General features: G+C 40.4%; 2 protein-coding genes across 11 annotated transcripts in view; both read left to right on the forward strand.

Annotated features, from left to right (window-relative positions):
* Window positions 1-280, forward strand: part of arpp19a (cAMP-regulated phosphoprotein 19a) — a 3,812-nt gene extending 3,532 nt beyond the window's left edge. Inside the window, exon 3 of the mRNA XM_014333125.2 lies at window positions 110-280. Within this exon, the coding sequence (XP_014188611.1) occupies window positions 110-280 (171 nt within the window). The remainder of the gene's footprint in view (window positions 1-109) is intronic.
* A 5,185-nt stretch (window positions 281-5,465) lies between these two features.
* The window catches only part of myo5aa (myosin VAa), a 62,052-nt gene continuing 41,080 nt past the window's right edge, over window positions 5,466-26,437 (forward strand). For 3 of the 10 annotated variants that reach the window (XM_042218746.1, XM_042218748.1, XM_042218739.1), the window contains exons 1-5: window positions 10,292-11,892; window positions 21,491-21,601; window positions 24,005-24,176; window positions 24,598-24,742; window positions 26,259-26,415. In XM_042218746.1, coding sequence (XP_042074680.1) covers window positions 11,860-11,892; window positions 21,491-21,601; window positions 24,005-24,176; window positions 24,598-24,742; window positions 26,259-26,415 — 618 coding nt within the window. In that variant the 5' untranslated portion in view covers window positions 10,292-11,859. Of the gene's footprint in view, window positions 5,752-10,289; window positions 11,893-21,490; window positions 21,602-24,004; window positions 24,177-24,597; window positions 24,743-26,258; window positions 26,416-26,437 lie in introns of those variants that run through there. The other 7 variants (XM_042218750.1, XM_042218752.1, XM_042218743.1 and 4 more) reach the window with 6 other exon arrangements.

Consider the following 26,437-nt stretch of genomic DNA (forward strand, 5'->3'; position numbering starts at 1 on the left):
GCAGTTTGTGGGATTTACTCTGACATTTAAAAAATGAGACATTTTTAAATTGGTGTCTATTTTCATTGGTGCCACTTTTGTTTAATTTGAATCTTCTGTTTTTCTGCAGCAAAAGTACTTTGACTCTGGTGACTACAACATGGCAAAAGCGAAGATAAAGAACAAACAGCTGCCAACAGCTGCACCAGAGAAGACCGAGATCACAGGGGACCACATCCCCACCCCCCAGGACCTGCCCCAGAGGAAACCCTCTCTTGTGGCCAGTAAACTGGCAGGCTGATGTACACACAGCCTCAGATGGCCCCCTCAGCACCTCCCAGCCCCTAATCTTCTCCACTTAAGTCTCAGAGATTTAATATTACCTCTCCTATGTCTCACTTTATCACTCCACCCTCTCCACACTGGCCTGGGCCCCACCCAACTGGATTCCACACCTCCAGGTCAACCATGTCAAATCCTCTTTTTTGTTTCAACCCACCCTTTGGCTTTTTCTCTACTGCCACCACATCCTTTCCTCTGTTATTGTCCTCCTACATTTCCTTCATGTCTTGTCTTTACCTCCATGTTTGTCCATGTACACTGAAGAAACAGTCTGTGATGCCTCTGAACAATGGATGGACAGCAGATATGACTGTTTACGAGCTGAAGTGAGGGGCGAGCAGCAGAAGCTTGCATCTTGTGAGGTTTGGGCGTGGGGGGGATTTAGTGTGGTGTTCAGTATGGAGATTATGATTGTGTGTGTGTGTATGTATCTGATATATATTTGTCTGGCACAGGGGCAGAATGTTTTACATCAGATTTGTATTATTCACTGTATGACCTTACTCTAAATTATGCTGTCAATATGCTTGAATGATTGAATATAGTAATTCAGAGGCCAAGTTCCGTTTTATTAACACTATGATTGTGTCTGCATTAAAGGACCTTGCAGTAAAGGCTGGGGTGTCACTTTGAACTGCATGTGTGATGCTGGGCTCCCGAAGGTGAAGCTTCACATACTGCATTTTTATTCATCAAGGTGCACTGAGCAGATGTTTAAAAGAGATGCTAAAAAGCTTGGGTGCGGCTCAAATGCTGGTAGCAGGTAGTTCCTTCAAGAAGTGTCAGAAATAGATCCTCTTCTTAAAAGAGCAAAATGCAGTGTTTTTAAGTTTACACTGTGTGCTGCTCCATTTTATATGCAGACACAGTCCTCTCCTAAGGATGGAGTCATCATGAATGAATCAGGTTTTAAAGGGTTTGAGGGGATACAGGACCTGAAGGGTAAAATCCTTCAGAGGGACCAGTCTTTATGCTGTATACATTGGTGGACAAAAACAAGGAACAAATAGTGTAAGTTTTGGGGAAATAATCTTGTGTAATCATGACTTAAAGTAGTTTTATCTTTAGCCCTGCATAGTGCTTTTCCAGAAGTTTTTACTGGCCAGATGCAATTTACTTGTGGTGTGATAAATCAAAGCTAGGACATCTGTCCAAGTTGTGCATGTACATGGCTGCCCTGCTGTCACATTGTGCCATTTTGTTTTGTAAATAAAGTAGTTTTGCACAATACTTTTGTGTAATCTTTAAAGACCTACGATGTATTTCAGGTGCTTTCAGATTGCTAATGTTTACATGGTAAATCTGTTTACATAGTAAGATTTAAAATAGTTTATTTTCTAGAAGTTAGAATATTTCTGTGTTCCATGAGCCAGAATTTAAGTACAGCTTATAACAAAATAGTTTAAATAAGAATAAATATTCAAGCATCCATTTTCTTCTGCTTACCTTGGAATATGGTCACACAAGCAGAGGAGCCTAAATGTTTAGGCACGCCAGATTTGTCCAACTCGCCACTAGGTGGTGATAAGTTGACAGCTCAGTTCCTCTCTTCACCCAAGTGTCCAGAAGATATACTTGCAGATCTGATGATACTGTTACAAAATCCACCCTCGACATGCAACCAGGGTGTCCTGGTGTCATGTGCGCTTAGGGGCACCCTTCTGTTCGAACATGGTGTTCGAACAGAACATTAGGCAGACCGTTCCTCCCAGTCACGCCCCACCAGGTCTCAGTGTCGTTTCCCCTGTAAGCATTAAAGTCCACCAGTAGGATGACAAAGTCACTAAATGGAGGACACTCAAGAGCCACACCCCGTCACTCCCAGAAGGCTGTGTTCTCTAAAATATCATTCGGTCCATAGGCACAAACCCAGTCACTGGCACAGGTAAGCAACCCCCTCATCCATGGGCGAAACCCCCCAGGGTGCTCACAGCAAGCAATAGGGATACAAGGATACCCACCCTTGCCCACCGCCTCTCATTAAGGGCAACTCCAGGTGGCCTACATGGGTTAAGGCCTAAGTGCTCTCCCTTAAGCTCCCTCCCATTCCTGACTCCAGGGTGAGGCCTAGGTAGCCCTATCCCAGTCAGGGTAAGCTGGTCCCTTGTTCTCTTTTCCATTTCCTCACTCAGGACTAATTTGCCTTGGGAGACCTAACCAGGGCCAAAAACTTCAAACAAAATGGAGCCTGGGCTGTCATTAAAATACAACAGAATGAATACATCAATGGGGTGAAGAATACAAGAACAGCTTGGTAGAACGAAAAGGAGCTAAATACTTAAAACTAATTACAATACAATGTCATGTGAAGATGAATATGAATTATACACTGGTTCAACTCTTCGGTAAGGCAAATATTTAATCAATCACATGGCAGAAACTCATTGCATTTGGGTATTAAGACATGGTAAAGACAGCCTGCTGGATTTCAAACATCGGAATGAGGGGAAAAAGGTGATTTAATGGACTTATGACAGTTAGATGGTCTCATCTGACTATTTCAGAAAATGCGGATGTACTGAGATTTTTCCATACAACCATCTCTAGAGTTAACCGAGAATTGTCTGAAAAAAATAAAGAAAATATTCAGTGAGCAGCAGTTCTCTGGGTGAAAGTGGCTTGTTGATGCCAGTGATCAGAGGAGAATGGCCAGACTGCTTGGAACTAATAGGAAAGTAACAGAAGCTAAAATAATCACTCATTACAACCAAGGTACGCAGAAGAGCATCTCTGGACACAACATGTCGAATCTTTGAAGCAGATTAGCTACAGCAGCAAAAAAAGTACACCAGGTGCCACTCATGGGTGGTTTTAAACAACACAGCCTACCTGAGTATTGTTGCTGACCATGTCAGTGGATACACCACAGTGTACAGCAGGATAACACACATTGTCGCAAAGATCAAATCATCTCAAGCCAGTTTCTTGAGCCTTCAGTTTGTGCCAACTCTGGGGACAAATGTGTAAAATATTATAACAGCCAAGAGAGCATTTGTGGTTTTCATGCATTTATGATGATGATAAGGAGGAAGGAAGCACGCACATGCATGCATAAGTGTTAATATTAGTATATTATTAATATTAACACAGTTTTCGACGTGAATTTTAAATATTAGATTCTGATCTAACAGATGTCTAAACTCATCTGTTGTTAAGTTTCAGCCCCACTTTTCATATTTGTTGTCATTCCAGTTGTGCCCTGGCAGAATTTGTGATTTTTGGCCATTTTTCAGAGAATATGAATGACAATACAAAAACGTTTCTTTTACTCGTGGTCAGTCGTTGTGTTTGCCCTTTTCAAATCAGAATGACACTGATCAGAAATTTACATACCCTACCAAAAGTTTACATACCCTAGTTCCAGCACCGGATCCCCGCAGAGCTGCATTCCCAGCCGTCACTCCCAGAAGGCTGTACACCCTGTACACCTATAACTGCACACCAACCCAACCTAGCAGTGGCTGCACTTCCTCGATGCCCTAAGGAAGAATAAACTGGACCGGATAAACTGGACCTGCTGCTGACCTTCTAGCGCTCCTCAGTGGACAGCGGGCTCTCCGATTGGCTGGGTGTTTGGTACAGGGGCCACTACTAAGAACAGGAAGGCTGTGCAGCGGGTACCCCTCTGAGACTATCACCACATACTCTTGTCTCAGAAAAACCAGGGCCATCACAGGTGACCCCTTGTACCCCTCTCACCAGCTGTTTGGCCCACTGGCCTCTGGTCAATCAGGTCCCACACCTCCAGACTTACAAATAGCTTCTTCACACGCAGACTCAGACCAAGTCTTTTCTTTGCATTACTTCTAAGCACTTTGCAACCATTTTGTTCTCTGATTTTTTATACACACACACACACACACACACTACAAGTAAACAGATCACAGGTGAGGAGGGTTACCTTTAGTAGTCATTTAAACCTCTTTGTGTCAACTTGTGTGTGTGTGTGTGTTATCATGCCAAAACTTCGAGGGTATGTAAACTTTTGATCAGTGTCATTTGGGTAGTTTGTGTCGTTATTTTGATTTAAAAAGGGCAAACACAACCACTGGCCACGAGTGAAAGAAAAGTTTTTGTAATATAATTCCTATTCTTTGAAAAATGGCCAAAAATCACAAATTCTTCCAGGGTATGTAAACTTATGAGCACAACTGTACATCAAACTTAGTATTCACCTCACCCTTACAGGGTGTGCACAGCGGGTTTTATCACATCAACAGAGTGAGTGACACAACGGTCACCTTGTGTGGTTAGCATTATACATCACAGTCACTGCAGAAAATGTATTTTACTGACAGAGAATGTTTTTTTAATCATCATTATGATCAAAATTATTTTAATAGGGACAATGCAATTTAACAGTGACACAATACAGACCTTGACAGTGACGTGCTGTATAGATACAAATATTTTTAATTTCCAGTCCTTGTCCCTAGGTGGGTTTTTACATCGACAATTCACAAATAATATATGACTCGCTCAGTTAACCAGAATATGTCACCTAAGGTTTTTGCTATATGTATATACAATTATGAAAATGAAACACAAATATATACCATTAAGGAGGCATTGTCACCAAGTGTATGAAAACTCAAAGAGGTGCCTGCATTGCTGGATGCAATAAATGCACTGAACATGAGTAGGTTTTATATCTGCCTAACCAATTGCATCAATGCCATTATATTATATATATATATATCCCTGATGTTGGCTGCTGGGTGTGTGGAGAGATCACTTACTGTTTCCTTACTTGTCTTCTTAGGCACTGATTTTTCTGACTCACGCTAGGGTAGTACACACTACATGTAGATTATTTATCAGTTATCTGTCCTATATAAGTCGTGATTCTGACTGGATATTATTGCCATTGGTCTTGTGAACTATCACAGGTGATTTAACGTGGCGCTGTCCTGTGTTTCATTGTCTGATGAAGAGCTGGTGTGCTCAAAACGTCATACACCACGAGATGCAATAAAAAAACATTATTTTAAAAAAGAAACTGGAGTTCTGCATTGTACAAATTATCGATTGTTTACTATGTTTAAATATTTCTGAGCCCGTGTTTCCTTTCCTTTTCTTTCCTGCGTTCCTTTATGTGTAGTATAAAGCCTTGACCATTAGGGGGCGCCGTTTCCCACGCGGCAGCAGTTTTCCTCCGTTTGGCTGAATCATTTTATCCATCATCATACCCAGAATGCAAAGTGAGAGACAGCGAAACCTCGGCAGCCTGGAGCCTGTTGGGTTATCATGGCGATAAGAGGCACGTCTTCCCCCTGAGTCTCCGTGGCAACAAACGCTTTGCTTTCCCGCTACATGAAAACGCACGCTGAGCCCCGAGCAGCGCGGAGACCTGCCGGACTTTCAGCCCAGATTGGAGGAAGGACATAGCGAGTGACCGTCATGGCAGCGTCGGAGGAGCTGTACACAAAGGTAACGCGAGTGTGTAGCTTTGTGTAGGTGCCTGCTTTTTGTAGCCGGTCCGCTAAATAAATGTCCGAATCGTGGCTTCACCCTCTAGGAAAAATAGCTAGGTTTCCGCCCGACGAACAAAACGCTGAAAGTTAGATTTTTGCACCTCGGGGAATGTGCAGGCTCTGTGTCCGCGGCTGCAAATGAATGAAAACGGGGTTGAAACCGCTTAAATCTCGTGTTTAGGTGTTTACATGTAACCTTGGATGAACAGCTGAAATGGGTGCAGCTGACAGATGCAGCACAGAGTCGTTTCCTCGCCTCTTCCTCCTCTCTTCATAGTCCTCCTTTGCGTGCAGAAACATCTTCCAAAAGATTTACTTTGCCATTGGATCTCCAAAGAGAAAAACACATATATTATTTTTTACGTTCATATTTTAATTTTACATTTTACTCTCTGGAAGCCAGGGGGCTAGGATGATGCAAAGGCGGTGCCAGCCAACATGGAGGCTCTGCTTTTTCGGCTTTAAACCCTGTTATTTAAGCTTTAGCTCAAACCTTTGCATCGACATATTTTAATGTCAGAGATTACTTTGGATTTAGCTTCTTGGCTCAGTTGTATGAGCCCTTTCTTTATGTACTCTTGGCTCATGCACATAAAGACCGCCGCATCCGGACACTTTAGCATCCTTCCCCTCAGCATCCAGGATGCTCAAAGGCCCTGAAGCCTCGGTGTGGCTGTGCAGACCCAAATAGTCCCTGAAGACACCATGATACTGCTGCTAGAAAGAGGCCTGTGTTGCACTTTTAACTCTCAAGGTCATGCTGTTGTTTTGCTTTTGCGTGTTGGTGGTTGTAAATGTGAGGCAGAGATGCAAGAAAGTGGTGTGTGTGCTTGTGTGAGGGAGAGGGAGGGGAGATGAGTCACCCATCCCCCTACTTTGACAGCTGGTGTCTTTAGTGTGAATAACGTTTGTGGTACAAAGACGGTGCAATGATTTCAAACCTGGACTAAACTCTTCTTTTAAGTGAATCTCTGGACCTTTTTCAGTCTCTGTTACCTAAACAAAGCTCCAAGGAGGAGACAGTTTTAAACCTTTGGTCACCAAACGGATACTGAAGTATCCTCAGGGCTGTTTTTCTAGAATCAGTTAAAAAGACATGTGTTAATTGCTGCATGTAGAGCTAAAGCACTGATGGGAAATCATCTGGAAAGAATGACACTTCTCTGCATTGATTAGATCCTATTTAATGTCAACTTTTGCTGGTTAGACTTGATCATGTTTGAATTTTGTGCACCTATTGTTCCTTATCGTAGACTTGGATTGTATTAGAGTAGCTTTGCATGATTTAAACTAATCCCCATTGATCTTGTAGTGAGCCTTTGTTCAGCCCTTCAGTTCATCCAGTATCAGAATTAACTGTTTTAGCTCCCTTCATTTTTTCCTTTAAGCCATCTTTCTTCTAATTGGCTGCCCCTCACAAACAGAAGGTTTGAATGGCAGGTGGGTGGAGCTTCTGTGCTTTTAGCTTAGAGCTATGTGCCTGAATTCGCTCACTGACATCCGACAGAGCAAAGAATAGAAAAAAAACTGTCTGAAACCTGAGCTTTGGGCTCATAGGAACAACTTTTAGGAAGAGCACCACCATTCAAAAGTATCAATACATAAAAGAAAATAAGGAAAAGCAAAATAGGTCTTTGCAGACATCCTTCAGAATTGTCACAATTTACTGCATTTTCTTGAGATTGTGAATTAACATGATCAGGCTTTTGCAAAATGTAAAGAGTGTTAAAGGATGTCCACACAGGAGAAGATGAGCGGCGATATGGCGACCAGAAACCAGAAATGTAAATGAATTTTAGCAGCTTGAAATAACCATCATTGATTCAGAAGGGATGGATCTAAACTTTAAACTCTAATTTTTTTCCATCTTTTAAGTGAGAAAGTCAGGAAACCACTTTGAATTTCTGTCATTTAGCACTTTCCTAGAGGTCATGAGGATTTCAGGTTGCTAGAGATTTCCTGAACAATCTCTAGAGTGTGTCTGTGGCTTTAGAGGGCTACCTATAAAGCCTGGAATGTTCCCAATGACAACCAGTGGGCTAAAAGTCATATGCAAAAAGCGAATCACTTTATATCTGGACAGGGATTAAAGATGTCACCTTTCCTTTTCTAATTTTGTTTTTTGAAACAATAAAGTGATTAACAGAGAAATTGACTGGCAGATTATTAATTAAGGGTTCTGCTGGGATAGAAAAAAATACACATTAAGATGCATGGATTCTGCTTAAATAGCACTTAGGTGTTCGATTACAACCAGCTACCAATAGATGCTGCTGAGTTTGCTTCCTCTGCCAGCAGGATATGGCTTATAGCCATGCATCGACTGAGCTGCCTGTTTCCATAAAAATCTGTTAAAGCGGTGAAATGGCTTTAAATGCAGGTGAGTGTTTGGTCGTATGTGCTTGCATGGCTGCTGACAAGAGTTCGTTTCTGCTTTGAATGGCACAGTGTATTTTAGGAGGGCTCTCTATGTGATTTGCTTTTCCAGCACAGGGGCGGGAAACAGTCTGCCCTCTGTGCACACGAGTCAGCCTTATAGGCGCTTACTGTGCATATGTTATCACAAACATCCACACTCACACACACACACACACCAGCAATCTGTGTTTGTCTCCTGCGTGACCTGACTGCCTGTTTAAAGAGAGGTGACTCAGGGGTGAAGTTCTTTGCTTTAAGACTCTAGTCTGTGTTTTGTTTTGTTTGGGTTTTTTTGTAACTCGGACCAACAATATAAAACGGATCAAGATCAAAACTAGTAAGAGGGAAAGAGAAGCAAAGAGAGGGCGCTCTCGTGGAGAGGAAAGCAAGCTGCACCTTAAAAAGATGACTCAGAGCTGAAAAGGCCTTTTACCGCACAACTGAAGCTTCAAAAATACACTTGAGTGTCATACAGCTGAGTGTTTGCTGCACTATAACAGGCACATGTGCTGTGTTTTTAAAATAGCTAGACTCAACATTGATTTGTAAAACTAAACTCAGAACTACGGCTACCCCGCATAGGAATTTATTTATTTATTTATTTATTTTTTGAGCTGAGGTGACCAAGAGTGAGCAGTTGAGCAAGAAGGGGGCGTCTGAGAATATCATAAAGAAAGTTAAAAATATCAGCTCTGCTACGATTACTCAGAAAGTTACAAGCAGTGTACCTATACAGCCACTGGACTTTACAGGAGGAGGTGTGGCTCTTTCCCAGCTAAAGCAAGAGCGCCATAGATTTTTTTTTGCAAAGTTGCTAAGTTTGCAACAGTGAAGTGAAGTGAAGATTGAAGTTCTCTGCTGAGAGCAAGAAGGGTGTCGTGCACTTTGAGCTGAGATGCTGGGTAGTTTTCATATTTAAACAAACAAACCAACAAACCAGTGAAGATCAGAATCGAAAAGAAAACGAACGTGTTCCAGCCACACTGAAACAGCTTCATGATTCGCCGTGTTGGAGAGCTAAACATGGTTAGACTTTTCTTACCCATACATTGTTGCATATAATGCAATAAGAAGATCAATAAGCAAAATTTAAAAAAAGCACTCAGTTAGGAACAATCTAAATAAAATACAAAAGAAAGTCATGTAAAAAGGTCAGTGTAATACAACACAAAGTCTTTCTAAGTTGTGTTTATATGGGCTCGTTGAATGATCCAGCGTAAGATCCAGTTTTTCCTTTAATAGTAAAACATAGTAAAGGTTAAGTTGCAAAAACAGAGGAAAAGATAGGCATGCTAATAGTAGGTTAGGTCATTACTGCTATTATTTCTTGGTTGATTATGGTATCACACACAGGCACTAAAATATGTGATTATACTACGAGGCGGTTACAAAAAGATCTCTCTGTAGCTGATTAGAAAATTATTCCCACATGAGGTTTTCACAACGCTCAAATTAGTCTGCATATTGTATATTAATTACAGCACAGTATTTATTTATGCTTTTGTTCTTTTCTAAGATAATTTTTTTGGATAGTGAAGCAATGACAATATGAAAGTGGGGGAAGACGTACAACAAAGGGCTGCGGGTTCATAATTCAAGTGTCAGTTAAAATGTAAATGTTTTCTACTGTAGGAACTTGCAGCGAGCTTTAAGGTAGTGTGTCAAACTGCAGGAACCGCCCGTTCTTCAGGGACATATCAGAACACAGTACTTGTTTCGCAGTAGGTATATCTGATCGGCCCTGAAAAGCTGCTGTGTGGGGCTTGACGCTGATTGGTTAAACCTATGCTAAAAGCAAAATGATCAACAATGTAAACAACAAGAATGAACAATAATGTCTCAGTTCCAGCAGTTGGTATAATTTTTTTTCATTTGTCAAAATAGTTGCAGAATTGTTACATTTAAATCACTGTTAAGGATTTATGTCATTTAAAAAGAAAATCAATTTCCCAATTTTTACATTTTTAGATTACTTATTATATATTTTTAATCTTAACTGTTGAGTCACACTTAATTATATTGTTGTTGTTGTTGAACTCAAGACTTGTAGTGGCTGGTTTTTAAATTTTATATTGATATTTTAATTGTAATTTATCCTTCGAGTCTGAAATATTGTTTACACTGAATGTTTTTGTAAGGGTTTTTGGAAGGCTGGCTTTAAAAAGGATATTTAACATAAATATTCTTCTTATTTCTATTATAATATTTATTATAGGGCACGTCAGACCTACCCAGCATTGCTGCAGTGGAAAGGTACTTAAAAAATGTCATATTTTTATTCTCTGTATTGTTTTTGTGATTGTCCAGCTTGTCTCACCTCTAAAAATTCTCACTGTCTCAATTGACATGGGTCCTAAGCTCAAAGAGCTGCAGGTTGTTTCAGCGAAAATGAGAGCTGTATGATACGAGATAACCTGTTGAGCAAGCTGCACATATGGCCACGTGCTAGTTAGTGAAGTCACACAGTGAGAGTAGTCAGGAGCAGATGATGGAAGGGAAAACACCTGCTGTTACATCACTGGTTGGGGTGTTGCCAGCATGTCTGACCTTTTCAACCCATTGACAGCCGTGCATTGTTGCACTTCTGCCATAACTGAATGATCATTTTGTCTCATTTATTCTGGTATCAAGACGCAGCCTACCTAAGAGACCTAAAATGTGGACAAACCTTTTTTGAAAATATTATCCAGTTTAACATTGATGCAGATGACTTTCTGTTTCAGTTATTCACAGTACTGCAATACCATTGTGATACTATAGTGGTAGTATTGTATCGCAGTCTGTCGTGAGTTAGTGTAATTGCCACCCCTATTAAATGTGACATTTTTAATGATACATGCTCGTGTTACAAAACCCAGTTTGATTTAAAAAAACTTCACGAATAGTCAGATCTGTAGGTGTTTTTCCAACTCGTCAGGTGGCAGGTTTTATATTATTCAACGTCATGGGTTTATTTTTTCCCCTTTATCTGTAATTGAGAGCATGTGCATTCAGTTACTGCCATGACCTGGTTAAAGTAATTGCGCAATCATGTTGTACTCGTTCATGCATGAGGTCATTGCAATCCAAACCAAGATACATGGAAGTATTCTATGGCTGAATGTTCGTGAGTAAAATAGCGAGTCCTTTTAATGTGACTGTGTTGATGTATCATCTGATTTTGACCAGAAAGCATAAATAATGACCAGAATTCAATGGTAAAAGAAATAAATAATTACAGAATTTCAATATTGCTTTATGGGAAGATATTACGTTCCTTGAATAGGCTAGCTCCCTTCATGTATCATCCAGGTTCAGTTTTCATCTTTGCAGCTCCCGGCCTGCAGTTGTTTTTCAGAGCGGCTTGTGAGACGGTCCTGTTTACTCGCCGTCTGCCTCGTAGCTCATGTGATCAATGAAGGAAGCTGAGATTTTTGTTGACAGACAGCTGGGAAGGCCAGTCGTCTGCCACGGGGCAAGGAAGTTTGGGGAACGTTGTTGAACGCCGCTTGTGTCTGCAGACACAATGGGAAGATCTCATCTGCCAGCGAGCTTTGGAGCTCACTGCTCGATCAGTTAGTGTCTGGTCTTGTGGCGCGTGTGGCTGGAGGCATCCACAAAACCATCAGAGTCACAGCATGAGCTAGAAGCTCGCTCAACAGTCAAAATGAACCGGGAGTTGGAGTATATGTTTCTGAAAGTAAGTTTTTGCTCCTTTTTAAGCTTTAAAGAAATTCCTCCCCTCTTGATTAAATAGTTGTGTCATTATTTTTTAAGGAGATGGATGCTTTTAATGATAAACTGGTGTTTCTCTTTATGTCATATAAAGAACCTTTCTATGCTGTGGTTTTGAATTTGGTTTTATTACATTGCCTCTGTAATGGTGGCTGTGGAGCCCCAATCCTGACACGCCCTTCGAAATGGTTATGTCACTGAAATCAGAAGGACAGTAATAACTTCCACTTAGCAACAAATCAGATTTTAGCCTGTGCTGAGTTTTGTTATCAGAGTAACAGCAACATCTTTGTTACGGTTTGACGAAATTGAATCAGTGGAAGTAGCTTGTAGTTTTTCGTGCCTCTTTTGGATGCACATCTGGCTTTGCAGGCTTCAGTACAACTTTGTTGGTTGGATGGACCAGCAATATGTTCTTCTGGATAACTTATCTAGCACTGTAATTGCTATCACATAGATTTATTTGCTTTTTATTGACTGTTTTAAATAACTAAAGAACTGGCGAGCTGGAACTGTCTTCCACTTACTCTGTTGGTGTGTTATGGTGTCGTAAATATAAGAGAGGACAATTGTGAGTCCCATTCTCTGCTCTTTTATAGTGCAAAGAGGCAAACAACACTACTCCTACACTATGCCAAGAGTCAGCACTGGCCAAACTAATGTGATTAGATGCTGATCAGCGTCAGAGCCTCTTAGTAAGAGATCCTGGGCAGTCAGTAGACGATTGGCACGCTAGTTGTGCCAATGGTCTAGTTGGGAGCGCAGACAATCAAGGTTCCTTCCTACCAAGCTCTCCAACAGCGCTGAAATCTCTCTAAATCTTGGCGTCATGCTGTGTCTGCCCAGCTGAGCAGAAAAACAGCAGATTCTCACATGAGTGGTATCATGTGATGAGGTTTCTGCAGTCTCCATTGACCGCTTTACTGAGAATATGTGAGCAAAACACTTTTTCGCATACCGCTGCGGCTGTCTGGAAGGTCGCCTTTGCCAGTCTGTGCTACAAAATATATTAAGGTTTTCATCCATTTCCGCTTGACTTACTTTTATGAGGTGCAGTGTACTTGTCTAAATTCCTTTTGCTCCTCTGTTCGGTCAAAAGAACAACATTGTCTCAGTCACTAGACCGAGGAATAGATATTTTATTTGAAGACAGTTTAGCTGCGTGTCTGATGTTTCAGGTTGTTCAGCCATAATCCTTCTGAAATGAAAATTATGAGAATCTGAAATATAGTTTTGAAGTTTTTTGCTCTTTTTGTAGCAGGTAGATTACACCCAAAAACCAAATACCCAGAGAAATACAGTCATTTGGAAAATTGTAAATATCACAAAAATCAATAGATTTTCAGTTACATTTGCATGGGAAAAAAGTATAAATCATGAAGGGATTTTTCCTGGCTCCAAATAGGCAGTTAGGGGTGAACCTCTCATGATAAGCATGATTGATTCATAGATAGATAAAGAAGTAGGCTTGTGTTACCTTAGCAAGTCTATGGCTCCTTAATATTTCTGCCTGCAACTGCAGTATGCAGTAAATGTATCACTTTACTGAAGAGGACAAACCCAGCCATGCAGGCTCTCACTTTATGAGAAGGTGAGTTATAAGTGGGGAAAAGAGACTTGCAGTAGGCCAAAAGGTGCCCACTTCTAGAGCGAAAGCTCAGAGCTCCGTATTTGCGTCTCTTTAATCTGTTGTTGACTCTGAGCAGAGAGTAAACACTTCTGATGGATGCCCCGCCCCATCGCCACAGCCTTGCAACCCCAAAACGTTGCGCTTTACACACTCCCAGCTTCCTGATATCTGTGACATTGAAAACCTCCAGTACACCTCCAGTTTCTGCATTAGCAGAAATTATTTAATACAGAGAGGCGTTGCAGTCGAATACGGAAGAGTTAAAGCTGAAATGACTTTCAGGACGTCTACAGGTCTTCTGTGATAACATCAGTTCTGTCATATTCAAAAGGTACCACAATGGCTCCACAGTGTTTTTGGTGGAAGAGGTTTAATCTTCATCTCAGTAGTTTCTTACTTCTTTCATTTGTTGATTTTTAGATGCTAAGAGCACAAACTTTGGCCGTCATGTAAAGAAGTTGCGGTGTAATTGAGTGAAATACGATTAGCTGGTGTTAAGCCAGAGGTAGCCTAATCAGTTCCTGATCCTTTGTCTCAATTAAACCAGGATTAGCATCAGCTCGACTTGCAACTTCAAGACCTTTCCCTTCTGTTAATCGACCTGCTGACCCCTACTGTGTACTGAAAACCTTAAGTACAGGAAGAAATCATTTTTGAGATTAAAAATGCGTTACACAAACCCAATCCCAAGATTGTGCTATTTGACCCTTAAAAAGAACTAAAATACAGGATTTCTTCTTTTAAATCATTGTCTTCTGAATGTAGCCAATATGAAACAGCTGAAGCATCTGCTATGCTCTTCCCCCCGTATATATAAAGTATATATAGTGTCAGCTAAATTGTTGGTTTATGAGCCAATCATCAATGTTTGGAGCAGGGAAGAGAGCTAAAGCAACATCTTTTAGACGGCAGACGATATAAGAAGCTGCACCAAGACATAGTATGAGATAAATATGTTACTTTCATCCATGAAGTCATGCAAAGCTGCTCTAGTAGTCCATGTGGTATTCAATGAAACCTATACTACAAATCTATTTAAAAACAAAAGTAATTAAAATAAAGTTGACCCTGAGATACTTCCAGAGAAGTATCCTCTTCCACTTGGGGTAGCAACTCATTCCCATCTTGGAGTGGGCGCTCCACCCTGGGTGGGCTTTGCTCACTCTTAGATATAAGGCCTCAGTCATTTAGGAGGAGCTCAGAGTAGACCCTCCATAGCTCCACTTGTACTAGCTTGATTTATTATTTTCAGAGAGCGCTTAAAATGGGGAAGGTTCATTTTAGAAAAAGGTGTTATGTCTAAAAAAAGTGTTCCCTTCATATTTCATACTTACATTTGTATACATGGAAAATCTTCCTGCATGCCAAGGGTCAGGGGCATAAACCGCCACCGGAGGTCATTTTGCTGCCTCCAAATTCACGAGAATCTATTTCACGGCAATTTGCTGCTTATTTGATTTTATTTTGATTCACTGACAATCAAAGAATGACCGCCAGATCAGTGTATGGACGTATTATGCTCAATGGATCTGGAATCGAGCACAATATGTTCCCTTTAAACTGTTTTAATAAACAAGTCAGTGACTCTGTCTTTTCCTGAACTGTAAGAAAATAAACTGGATACGCCAGGATTAGTTTCAAATTAGAACAACAATGAGGGACAAATGGAAGTTAATGCTGCAATGTTTATGTGCTGGTTATACTGTGATATTGATAAGAGATGTTGTTTTCTCTTTAGGAGTGAACACATTTTAAATCGCCACACAGAAAACATTTCATCCTTGCTTTGCTGCAACCAAGCATGTGCTGCATGGACGAGTCTTGCATTCAGCATGTGGGGGGAAAGTAGAGACACTGTAGTCACATGATTGCTGATGTCACACATGCTCTGACGTCTTTGCTCCTTTATTGTCATGCCTCCCCTCATTGTCTGCCACCCCAGAAGACACCAGCCTAGCCTAACCAGCCTCCATCCATCCCTTCCACCATCCACCCGTGTCTCTCTGTCTGTCTTTGAGGCAGACAGTCGCTGCACCCCGACTCATCACATTTTTCTCTCCAGCATTTAGATGCTATTCTTTTCCAGCTTCTTTTTCACTGTGGACGATGATGTCCTTGAAACATGTAGATGTCTGTCAGTTTCTGTGTGTGAATGCGAGTGTGTGTGAAAGCGACTGCGTGGTTTCAACCTACATCTCTCCTCTATTTCCGAACCCAGGGGAATTTGTTGGACTATAAATATGGTTCATTACCTCTGCAGCTGTACTACAGTGCTGTCTTTCCTTTCCCCCTCCATGTATGTCTGCTAATGTGCAAATTGGGAGCATATTTCAGTGTTAACTAATTCAGGATAATCGTGCCTCACACCTAGTGGTGTGTGAAACAAGTGCTCTGTGTGTGTGTGTGCTTTTTGTGACAATTACCAGGATCAGAAAGTGTGCAGCTTTGCCTCTGTGAGGTGTGATGATGCTCAGAACTTGCTGTTGCTATTTTTAGTCTCCATCCTCCTCCTCTTCTCCTCCTCCTTCTCGTTCTTTCTGCCTCTTTGTTGCCATGAGGCTGGCTGCTGGGATGGTCTAACGCAGGGAGTGATGACATGTTGGAATGAGGAGGAAGATGGTAAAAGCCTATATTCACCTGCTTATAATTCCATCCAATCTGTCTCTCTTAATTCCTTTTAAGTAGCTTTATGTGTATAGAAATCATATATATTAACAACCACTTATGAGTGTTTTGTGTCTTATTTATCTGTGATTGCCATGCCAGTGGAAAATCCCTTTGCTCCTACTTTGAAATTTCAGTTGCTGCGAACCAAATAGACTCTGCAGAGAGTTTCTCATACTGCAGTTGAACAGGCTCAAACTCCACACTCATGGACTGCAGCTGGGAACGGTAGCCTTTGTTTGGGTCATCTGAAGATCCACTTTTACGCTGGAGGATCACTTTAACCTGAAATCTAATCAGGTGAACAACTGGTTTATGTACAGGTACACCAAACTCACCAAGGCTGCAGAGGAGACGAGGCATAGCTATAGCTCACTATAGAGACAACGTATTGTTGCTCTGTTATTTGTTACCAGAGTATGCAGTGTGATATAGTTTTGCAAGTGACATAGAAAAAAAGAAATGCGTAAATTACATTCCCATTCAAATCCTGCTCATTGAATACAGCTAATTATCAAAGGACAGTGTTGGGTGGATGTTACTGAAAAACTTTGATTCTTGTCTGTATCAGGGGTACTTTTTTTTTTTTTTCCTCTTGGATTAATATTTTTGATAAGAAAAAAGACTTCAATAAGAGAAAATACAAAGGTGATGGGTTCAACAAGCCCCTGTTTATTTTCTAGAATAAAACTAGTCCATAGTGAAAAACCTTTCATCATTTCCTCCTTTTTTAAAATATTCTGTTTGGCTGATAGAAAACTTACACTATCCTCCCGAGATCCAGCCTATGCAGTATGCCCTCTTTTTAAGTTACAGTTACGGTTGATCTGATATCCTCGTGTTGGTGTTGTTCCCAGATCATCATACTAAATGTTGTTCCAGGATCAACATTGCAAGTGACCAATCAGAATGTTGTGACGTCATACTTTTGCGACTTCGGGAAAAACCGGCGTAAAACAAAAAACTGTACTTAAGCTGCGTGAAACCGCCTCTGTCCGCCGATCAATGGACCCTGACCCTAACCCTGAAACTAACCGTAACCCTTTAATAAACAGTAAGCAGAATTGATATTGTCCTTGCAACATTGGAATTTCATAAATGCACGAATGGCTTGGCGCGCAAAGGAATAACGTCACAACAATGTGATTGGTCACTTGCAATGTTGAACCTGGAACAACATTTTCATGATGGTCTGGGAACAACACCAACACGAGGATATCGGGTCATCCTACAGTTACAGCTGCCAACTTTAAAGCCATAACCAAACATATCGACCATGATTTAATGATGGTGGTCGTTATCTGACACAAAGCAAAATCTCTCTGAAGTTGGAAGGAAAATGGTGGAAAGCTTTTTATGCGTTTACATGAGCTGAGCATGGAGGAACAGTTTCTGCTATAAGGGCTGGTAGAGTAAGGCCAGTTTTCCAGCAGCTATGCCAATAACCTGACCTGTAATATTAAGATCACAATCTTTAACATGATTGTACAGCCTGTGCTGCTTTGAGAAGACTAAACGGAGAGAAAACACCGATATAAACATGAAAAGAACCTAAACCTTCATGAGTAAAAGCTTAAAAAGGACGTTTCATTTAAATCTACCTTCTTTCTTGTTTTAGGAGTTTTGTGCCGCTCAGTCAAACATGCTGTTTGATAAGTTTTTGCCTTGCAGAGTGGTGTTTATACTTGTCTTAGGCAGATGGTTGCCTCTCCGTGAGCCAGAGGTTTCTTTTTATAGTCTTTACCTTGCAGTATAAAGGTTTTGAGGCCACTGTTGTTGTGATTGTGTAAATAAACTGGATCAAAATGTCTGGAGAAAGTGTGGTAGGGGCCATTGGCATGTCGATGAATGTTGCTCTATTTCATGCTTTCATTTAAGAAAACATGCATTTGATCATGTCTGATTTTTTTTCCAGTAATGAACATTAAAAGTGGCTCATCTGAAGCGACGTAGCAGAATTTACCAGCAGCCTCTCTAAAAATGATCTCAGCAGCCATCCCAAAAGAATGTCACTTTTACTAAAATTGTTCTGTTCTCTTGTAGAGAGTTATCTATTTATTTAATTTTGAATAACATTACTGTAAATCCACTGGAATTCAAGTGCCTCTTATGAGAGATAAGGCAGGATGTTTGATGCTGCAGATGATAGCGAGCATTGGTGTCAGACAGTAATGTGGTTGAATCCTGTGGTTTGATCATTTGGCTGGTGTGTGAGAGCTTCTTCCTTTTAGCTGCTGTTTCATGTGTAACTCGGCACAGACGCATAGATGTGCAGTTTCTCCGTCTCTCATTGTCTTCAAACATACTGAATACAACAAACATAACACTTATTGTCTCAGTATTAGATAAACTCAGAGTGTGATACATAAATTAGCTCATATTTGTAGATTTATCAGCTAGTACTGGCTTAACTAAGACATGCTGGTATTGCTATAAAGTAGGTGCTGGTGAGTAATTGCAGTACAGAAATGCAAAAGATATCCAACTTTAAAATGTCACAACACGGGACTATAAGGCACTTCAAGTAAAGATTTTTTTGCTACTGTAGAAGTAGCTGTTGTGCATTTTGCAGACTTTAAATGGTCATTTGCAGGCCTTTAAAAATCCAACTTTGGATCCACTGTCACAAAAGCATTTATATACTTCTTTTCTACTAATAGATTGCTGCTGCATATCCAGGATTGGTGTTGTTTGGAGAACCAGTCCACATGAGAGCTGTAATTTCTGAGACTGTAACGAATGTTAAAAATTGATCTGTTCACTTTATTGCGGCTAATTAGCCCCTTTAGTGTTTTTTTTTTTCTCTTTCAAATGGGCTTCTTGTGAAAAACCTTTGCGACTTGTGGGTCACTCTGAGGTAACGCACAACTTCCTCTCTACCATTCAGCAAGCAGCAGACAGAGTTGTGCACTCCCCGTGTGACATTGTGTTGCCTCTGCCTTTCTCTCCAAGTGTAGCACATTGTCAGACAACATTGCTGTTATCTAATTTGACCCTCTTACCCCCTTAGTCGGGCAAAGCTTTAAATATTTCCTATTTATTATCATTATTAACTCAGACATTTAAAAGATGGTATTCAGGACAGCTGTAGTAATTTCCACCTGGGGGATTCTGGGCTGAATCTGCCAATCATTGGTAGGTGCCATTGGTGTTTTAACCTCGTAGGCCACCTATGAAAGTTCTAACTTCATCCCAGTAATTTTGTGTCCTGCACTGGTTCCCTTTTATATGGATGCCAAAACCTGGCAGTTTGGGTAACAACACTGCTTCAATGGAAGAGTTGACTTTTAAGAGTTTTAGTTTTTAACCTCTTGGGAACACAACTCACTTTATTCGTTTTAATGTGATAGTATCCTATTTTTACACACCTTAAATATTCCCTATTTACTGTGTTCCATGCATATCTTTTTCTTTTTTTTCAAATTTTCTTCATCCTCTAACTTACAAAGATGCTCGCTCATTTCCAAGTGCCATTCTCATTTTTCTTAAGTGCCACACTATACATAGCCTAACTATACAGGTCACAGTGTTTAGTGTTTCTGCACCAAAAGAGAGAGAGATAGGAATAATGTGCATAACCTGAGGACTTGATAGAGCTTCCATCCATCATCTATCCCTTTCTGTGTCTGGGCCATGGGGCAGCATTCTCAGCAGCGATGGCAGGCTCCCTCTCCCCGGCAATCTCATTCTTTTGGTCACTACCCAAGCTTGGAACCATGAGGTATGAGGGGAGGACTTGGATCGACCGATAAACCAATAGTTTTGTTTTCACAGTCAGCTCTGTCTTTACCAAAACTTACCAGTGCACCTGAGGTGGTTTGCAGACAATTGTGACGGGGCTGGAATGAGAATCAGCACTTTTTTACAGGTGAAAAAAACCCTAATTGGTTCACAAGGCTCTACAACATTAAGACTCAACAGTTTCTCTGCTAAAGCTGCCATTTCACCCCCGCCACTCTCATGCACTATGAAGGGAGGGTTCATGAGGATTTGTGTGACTATGAGGTCATGATTCAGATGATCGGAAGTGAAGCAGCAGACAAAATTAACCACTTATTCTCCCGTTATGCTCCTCTACAGTGAGGTCTTTGTCTTTTGCTTCTGTGAAATCGTCATGAGCAGTTTACGTAATGAAGGTTAAAAAAAATCCTTTAGGCCTGAGAGCGTTCCTGAAAGTTCAACAAGGATTTTTATCGTCATGTGCTCATTAGATGCTCTGGAAAAAATTGGCACTTTTAATATTTCTGTATTAAAAGTTATTCCTGTTCATTTTTCCCCTTTTGTAATGTTAAATATGCTGCATGGTTCTCCAGCTGACTCCTGTACAGTTGGGCTTCCTTGCATAAGTGTGGGCATGCGTCACCATTTATAAGCTAGTCTCTTCAGCCATGTGACCGGCAGCGTCCATCACTGTATTCTCACATTTCTGTGATCAGCTGATTGCCTCTGGTCACATGTATGTAAGGCCTGAAACACTTTTCTGGTGATGCCTGTGTGTTTGTGGGTTTGAAGTTATCATCATGCAAGATCCACTGCTGCTTTCTTTAGTCAGTATAAGCTAGTGTTTGTTCAGTTGTTTGTTTCTATAACTTAACTGACCATTAGGAGCTGAGTTCTCATGACTGTGAAACACAGAACCCAGTGTTTTCTCTGAGGTCATGGATATTAAAAGGATATATTGGATATATTAAAAAGGAGGCGTTTTAGTAAAACTGTCCTGTTGTCCTCCTCCATTTGAATTGAGCAGAAGGAAACCTAAGTGATTTGTGTTGGCATGGAGCATCAGGTGGAGTGGGTTTATCCAGAGATGTGAGAAAAGGGGAGATATGTCACTCAGTGAATCGGGAGTTCAAATTTATGGAAGAATTCTGCAACAGCGAAGATGGTTATATGTGTATAACTTCCAGGGAGGAGAAAAAACCTTATTTTGTAAAAAGGGCAGAAAGCATGGGTTGTTTTTGTTTGTTTGTTTCTTTTTAAATTACACATAGAAATGGCCCATAGGTATGAATGTGAGTGTAAATAGTTGTCTGTCTCTCTGTGTTAGGAGATGGATGGATAATTTCATTTAAAAATCATGGCTGGGAAAACGATAGAAATTTGGATGTCCATAGAAACGGTCCCGTGTTTAATACTATAAACGCAGCAGCATCTCTGCAGTTTTTATGCAAGTATTAAAGCACTTTATTGTGTACCTGATGTGAAATAACATGTCTGGTTTCTAACTTTATCTGTTTTTGTTTTTTGTGTGTGTTTTTCTGTGTCTCAGTGTGCTCGGGTTTGGATACCTGATGTAGAGGAGGTGTGGAAGTCTGCTGAGCTCACCAAGGACTACAAAAGTGGAGATGTCTCCCTGCAGCTCATGCTGGAAGATGGAAAGGTGAGGATGATAAGAAGAGGAGCAGGGTGGGGGAAGAAACAGCCTCTTCCTCTTTGTTCCCCCCCCCCCCCTTCTTTCTCTTGGTTTTTCTGTCTCTCTGCAGGATTCCTTTATGGAGAGCGCTAATGATAAAACCAATAACCACTAATGAGATGTAGCAGAAGCAAAGATGCCCCGTGGAGCATTTTTAATGTATCTCAGTACATTTAATTTGTTGGCTTAGAATAAAAACAGCTACCAGCATGAAGCTATTCCTTACCATGAGGCACTCATTTAAATGAATGCCTGATAGTGGCTGAACCATTTACTATATTGCCCGTAGTGATTTAAGATTTATGCAGTCATATTAAAAAACACAGACCATTAACAAATCGAAAGAAACACCAACATAAAGTGTCTCGAGTGTGTTGAGCCTCTGCTTCCTATCAGAACAGCTTCAACACATCTTAGTATCGATTCTCCAAGTCTGTGGAGATGAAGCATCATTCATCCAAAAGATGCTCCAAAATTTGTTGTTTTTATGATGGGCATGAAGAATAGGATAAAGGTTTTGTTCTGTTTAGCTTCTCAGCTGCTTAATATCGCTAAAACTTCAAACATTTAAAATTTAATTTGTTGAAAAGTGCCAAAGAACAATCAACAGATTTTGGGTGTCAGTAAAGGTCAGATGGAGGTTCATGAGGTTTTTTCCTTTTTGTTCAAGCTAAATGTCACAAACTACCTATCCCTGGGCTTTACGCTGCCATAAAAGTAGTAACCATCCAGGTTGGCCAAGGTTACTATAGCTGAGTAAAAATAAATTAAAAATGAAAATAGGTGCAAAAACCTGTTTCAGTAAAATGAAATAACTCAATTCAAAACCAGACTTAGAAAAAATATAAGATAAATGTATAGAAGACGTCTTCTGTCTGATGAGGCAGATGTTGTTGTTGTTTTTGAGTCACCTACCCTCCGTATACCCTCCAAATTAACTAATTAACAAGACTAAAGTCGACACTAAAACAAAGCATTTTCAAAAAAACCCCCAAAAAATTAAATGAGCAAATCCACTCAAACCGAAACTAATTTTTTTTTCTTCCAAAAAGCAATTAAAATATGCAAAATGATAAGAATTCTGATTTTGATTAAATTGAATAGTTATGCAGCTTTGGTGCAATATGCTCATGTGTGTTCGATGACCTCTGCTGATCATAATAACTCAATTATTCTGTGAAACATGTAGCTAATCTGTCTCAATCTTGATATTGTCTTCCTGAAGATTTCCTCTTACCGAACCAAATATCCTTATCAGACAAATATCTGAAATACAGTACATCCATCTCACAAAGATATAAAAGGAGCGAGCAGCAGAAGCTTTCACATAGAAAGAGGGGAGCGAAAATGAAAACAACATTTATACTCTCAAGCTTTGAGCAGTGGAAAATCAGTAGCCTGTCTCATGACATTTCTGAGAACGTTGATATGAAATAGTGTTCAAATACCCTGTTAGCGTGGACCTCTGTTAGTGGTTATATAAATGATCTGATCTCTTCAGAAAGCCCCAGACAGAAAACAGCAGCATGGAAACAGTTTAAAGATAAAATCTCTGAGTGGATTTTATTGCAGGACTTAATTTAGTTTGATGTTAGCAAAGCAGATCTTTTCTCCTTTTAGCAGTGGGTTAAAAAACATGTTCTCTTCTCATCATTTGATCAGTGGGCATAGTGAGTTTAATGGTGACATTGTATTGTATAGAACCACATAATCTACTTGGCTGGTAGTTCCTTATTATGGTTAGAAACAGCACATTTAAGTGCTGTAAATCTTGTAATATAGCTTATATCGCTCGAGTCCCTTCATTTTTTTTTTAGTCCTAGTCGAATATTTGTGTCTTCGTTTTTTTAACTGAACCCAGACGTCCAAATGAGGTTGTCTGGACTCAGAGTTTGGATGACAAGCTTTTGACGAGTCATTGGTGAGACAGGGTAGAGCTGACATACCTCCACATCAAAAGAAGCCAGTCGAAGTGGTTCAGGCATCTGACTAGGATTCCTCCCGGATGAGTTGTTTGGGTCATGTCCAACCGGGAGGAGACCTCTGGGCAGACCCAGGACACACTGGAGGGATGTTGCAGCTCTGCTGGGCTGGAAACATTGCGGTATCCCTCCATAACAGGTGGAAATGGTTGCTGGAGAGAAGTAGGTTTGGGCATCACTGCCCCTGTGACCTGGACCTTGGTGACGAGTAGAAGATGGGTGAATGTTTTTCTGTAAAGTTCTAACAAATCTAAAGTCTCATTTTAATATTTTAACCCAGGATTTTGTACCAATCCACCATCTTTTAATAAAACGAATACCTTGTTGTGCCATATTTTGAATAATGTGCTGTTTCTTGATTAAGTCCTGTTCTTGTGGTCGTCCTCAGAACATTGAGCACAAGCTGGACCCTAAGACAAAAAACCTGCCTTACCTGCGAAATCCTGACATTTTGGTGGGCGAGAATGACCTCACAGCGCTCAGCTACCTCCACGAGCCAGCAGTGCTGCACAACCTCAAAGTCCGCTTCATCGACTCGAAGCTTATCTACACTTACTGCGGTAAGCAGGTGCTTCGTCTATCAAAGATGCCAGACTGTATGTTTGCAAGTTTAAAATTACAGCGTTAAGTAATGGTGTCATTGAAGGGATAAATATTGAATTGTCACAGAGTTCCTTTTTAAAGCTGAAAGTAATATAAGCTTTATTTCTCAGCTTATTTTAATCACCTTAATAATGGAAGATTTATTAATTTAAATAAACAAGCTTTGTCTGCCTTCAGCATTTTAGCTACTTTATTCCATTATCCTCACTGATAAACTCAAGACATGTTTGCTATTATTGTAAGACAAATTCAGTTCACATGAGATAAAAAGATAATTAACTATATTAATCATTTATCATCATAACAGCATAATTCCTCTTTATGTGGTCTTGCTGCTGTTCAGCTCATTCTTCCGTTTTTTTTCTCCTCGCGTCGTAGGAATCGTGCTTGTGGCCATTAACCCGTACGAGACGCTGCCCATCTATGGAACAGATATCATCAACGCCTACAGCGGTCAGAACATGGGCGACATGGACCCACATATCTTCGCTGTAGCAGAGGAAGCTTACAAGCAGATGGCCAGGTTTGTCTGAGCATGTGTGTGTTACCTGAGCAGGCTTGGTTGAAGTCTCCCTGTTGCTCAGCCCTGCCTCTCTCATTAGAGTTTGTAGGTCAAAGCGGAGCCAGAAATAGCCACACGGTGGTCTCACTGACTCTCCCTCTCTTATTTTAATCACATGCGTAGCCCACAAAGACTCTCTGCAGGAGCGAACTAGTAGATCTTTGCACTCTCCTGGTGGGGGCTCATATCATTAACACATTGAATATTGACAGGATGTTGCACTAAGTTTACTCAGACCACAGGGCAGTGAAGGAGGGCCAGAGGCAGCAGCCACAAACATGTCCACTATCTCATGGTTGCAATCCTCTTTATATTATAATCATTAAATAATCATATGTTTATTGTAAACTAGGATAAGTCTGTAGGTTAGTATTCTATTCAAGTTCTTATTCAAGTGAAATTTGCACAAAGCTTCAGAGTCCTAACTGATGCAACATGTTTGAGACTGATTGAAGTGAAACTAAATGTATGTAAACTCAAATCAGAGTGAAATTAAACTTCCCTTAAAGCCTGCAAAAAGGATAAACGGTGGCTGGAGGTGGAGTAGGATCTGCAACTGGAACTACAGAAGAAAGGTGATGCCTTAGGAAGTAGCAGTATGCAGTATGCATAGAACAAGGAAAGTGACCTGCAGATACATTAAAGTGTACAGACCTGCGATGCTTGTTCTGTCAGCAGGCTGAAAAAGTATTGATGATGATAGCATGTGACACTTCCTATCTGGCTCCTGAAATTGTGTGTGTCACACTTTTAATTATGAAACTATATTTAATTTGGACTGAAAGCTGTAGCAATTTGCGTCCAACTGTTTCCATTCTCTTAATTACACTGGTCTGCAAAAAAGAAATCAGCTGCATGGGATATTTTTGGTAAATTTGATGATTTTTAGGGTGCTGAATCAAAAAATGATCTCCATTTCCCTCCGTCATGTATTTTATTACAATTAACTATGCATAATTTTTCTTATAATTGAACAAAGAAGTAAAAAACCGATTCCTTTGTGGTTATGTTTAACACTACATTTACTCTTTTTGTCTGTGAAACCTTTTCTTCTTCTCTTCGATGCTCCTCTGAACACACTTTTGCTTCATTTCACTTGATTCTTGCTCTTAGAAATATTAAATTAATGTGCGAAATCATTATTGGATATGTTTTTTTTGACTCAAGTATAAGATACCCGATTTCAGTTTAAAAAGGGAAATTGTATGCTTAATTAAACTAAAAATATGAGTTTTGCAAGAAAACCTGGAAAAATGGAATTTAAAAAATATTTCCTGGTTTCAGCGAGTAAAAATCTGAAACAGTCAAAAAATCCTGTGCAGTTATTTGGTTGCAGACCTGTGTTATCGTTTCATTTAGTGACATAAAAAAAACATCCATATGATCCCAACACTATATTGTAATCTACAAACTGGACTTTATCAGCATCGTTATGCATGAACTATAAAGGCTGCTTTGTTTCGTTTTTTAATTTCAGGGATGAGAGGAACCAGTCGATTATTGTAAGCGGGGAGTCTGGTGCAGGAAAGACGGTCTCAGCCAAATACGCCATGAGATACTTTGCTACGGTCAGCGGCTCAGCCAGTGAGGCCAATGTGGAGGAGAAAGTCTTGGCTTCCAACCCCATCATGGAGGTGAGGACTCGATCCTGATCGT

Source organism: Haplochromis burtoni, unplaced genomic scaffold (assembly GCF_018398535.1).
Source record: "Haplochromis burtoni strain Fernald_Lab_line unplaced genomic scaffold, NCSU_Asbu1 Contig_2, whole genome shotgun sequence".
Classification (NCBI taxonomy): domain Eukaryota; kingdom Metazoa; phylum Chordata; class Actinopteri; order Cichliformes; family Cichlidae; genus Haplochromis; species Haplochromis burtoni.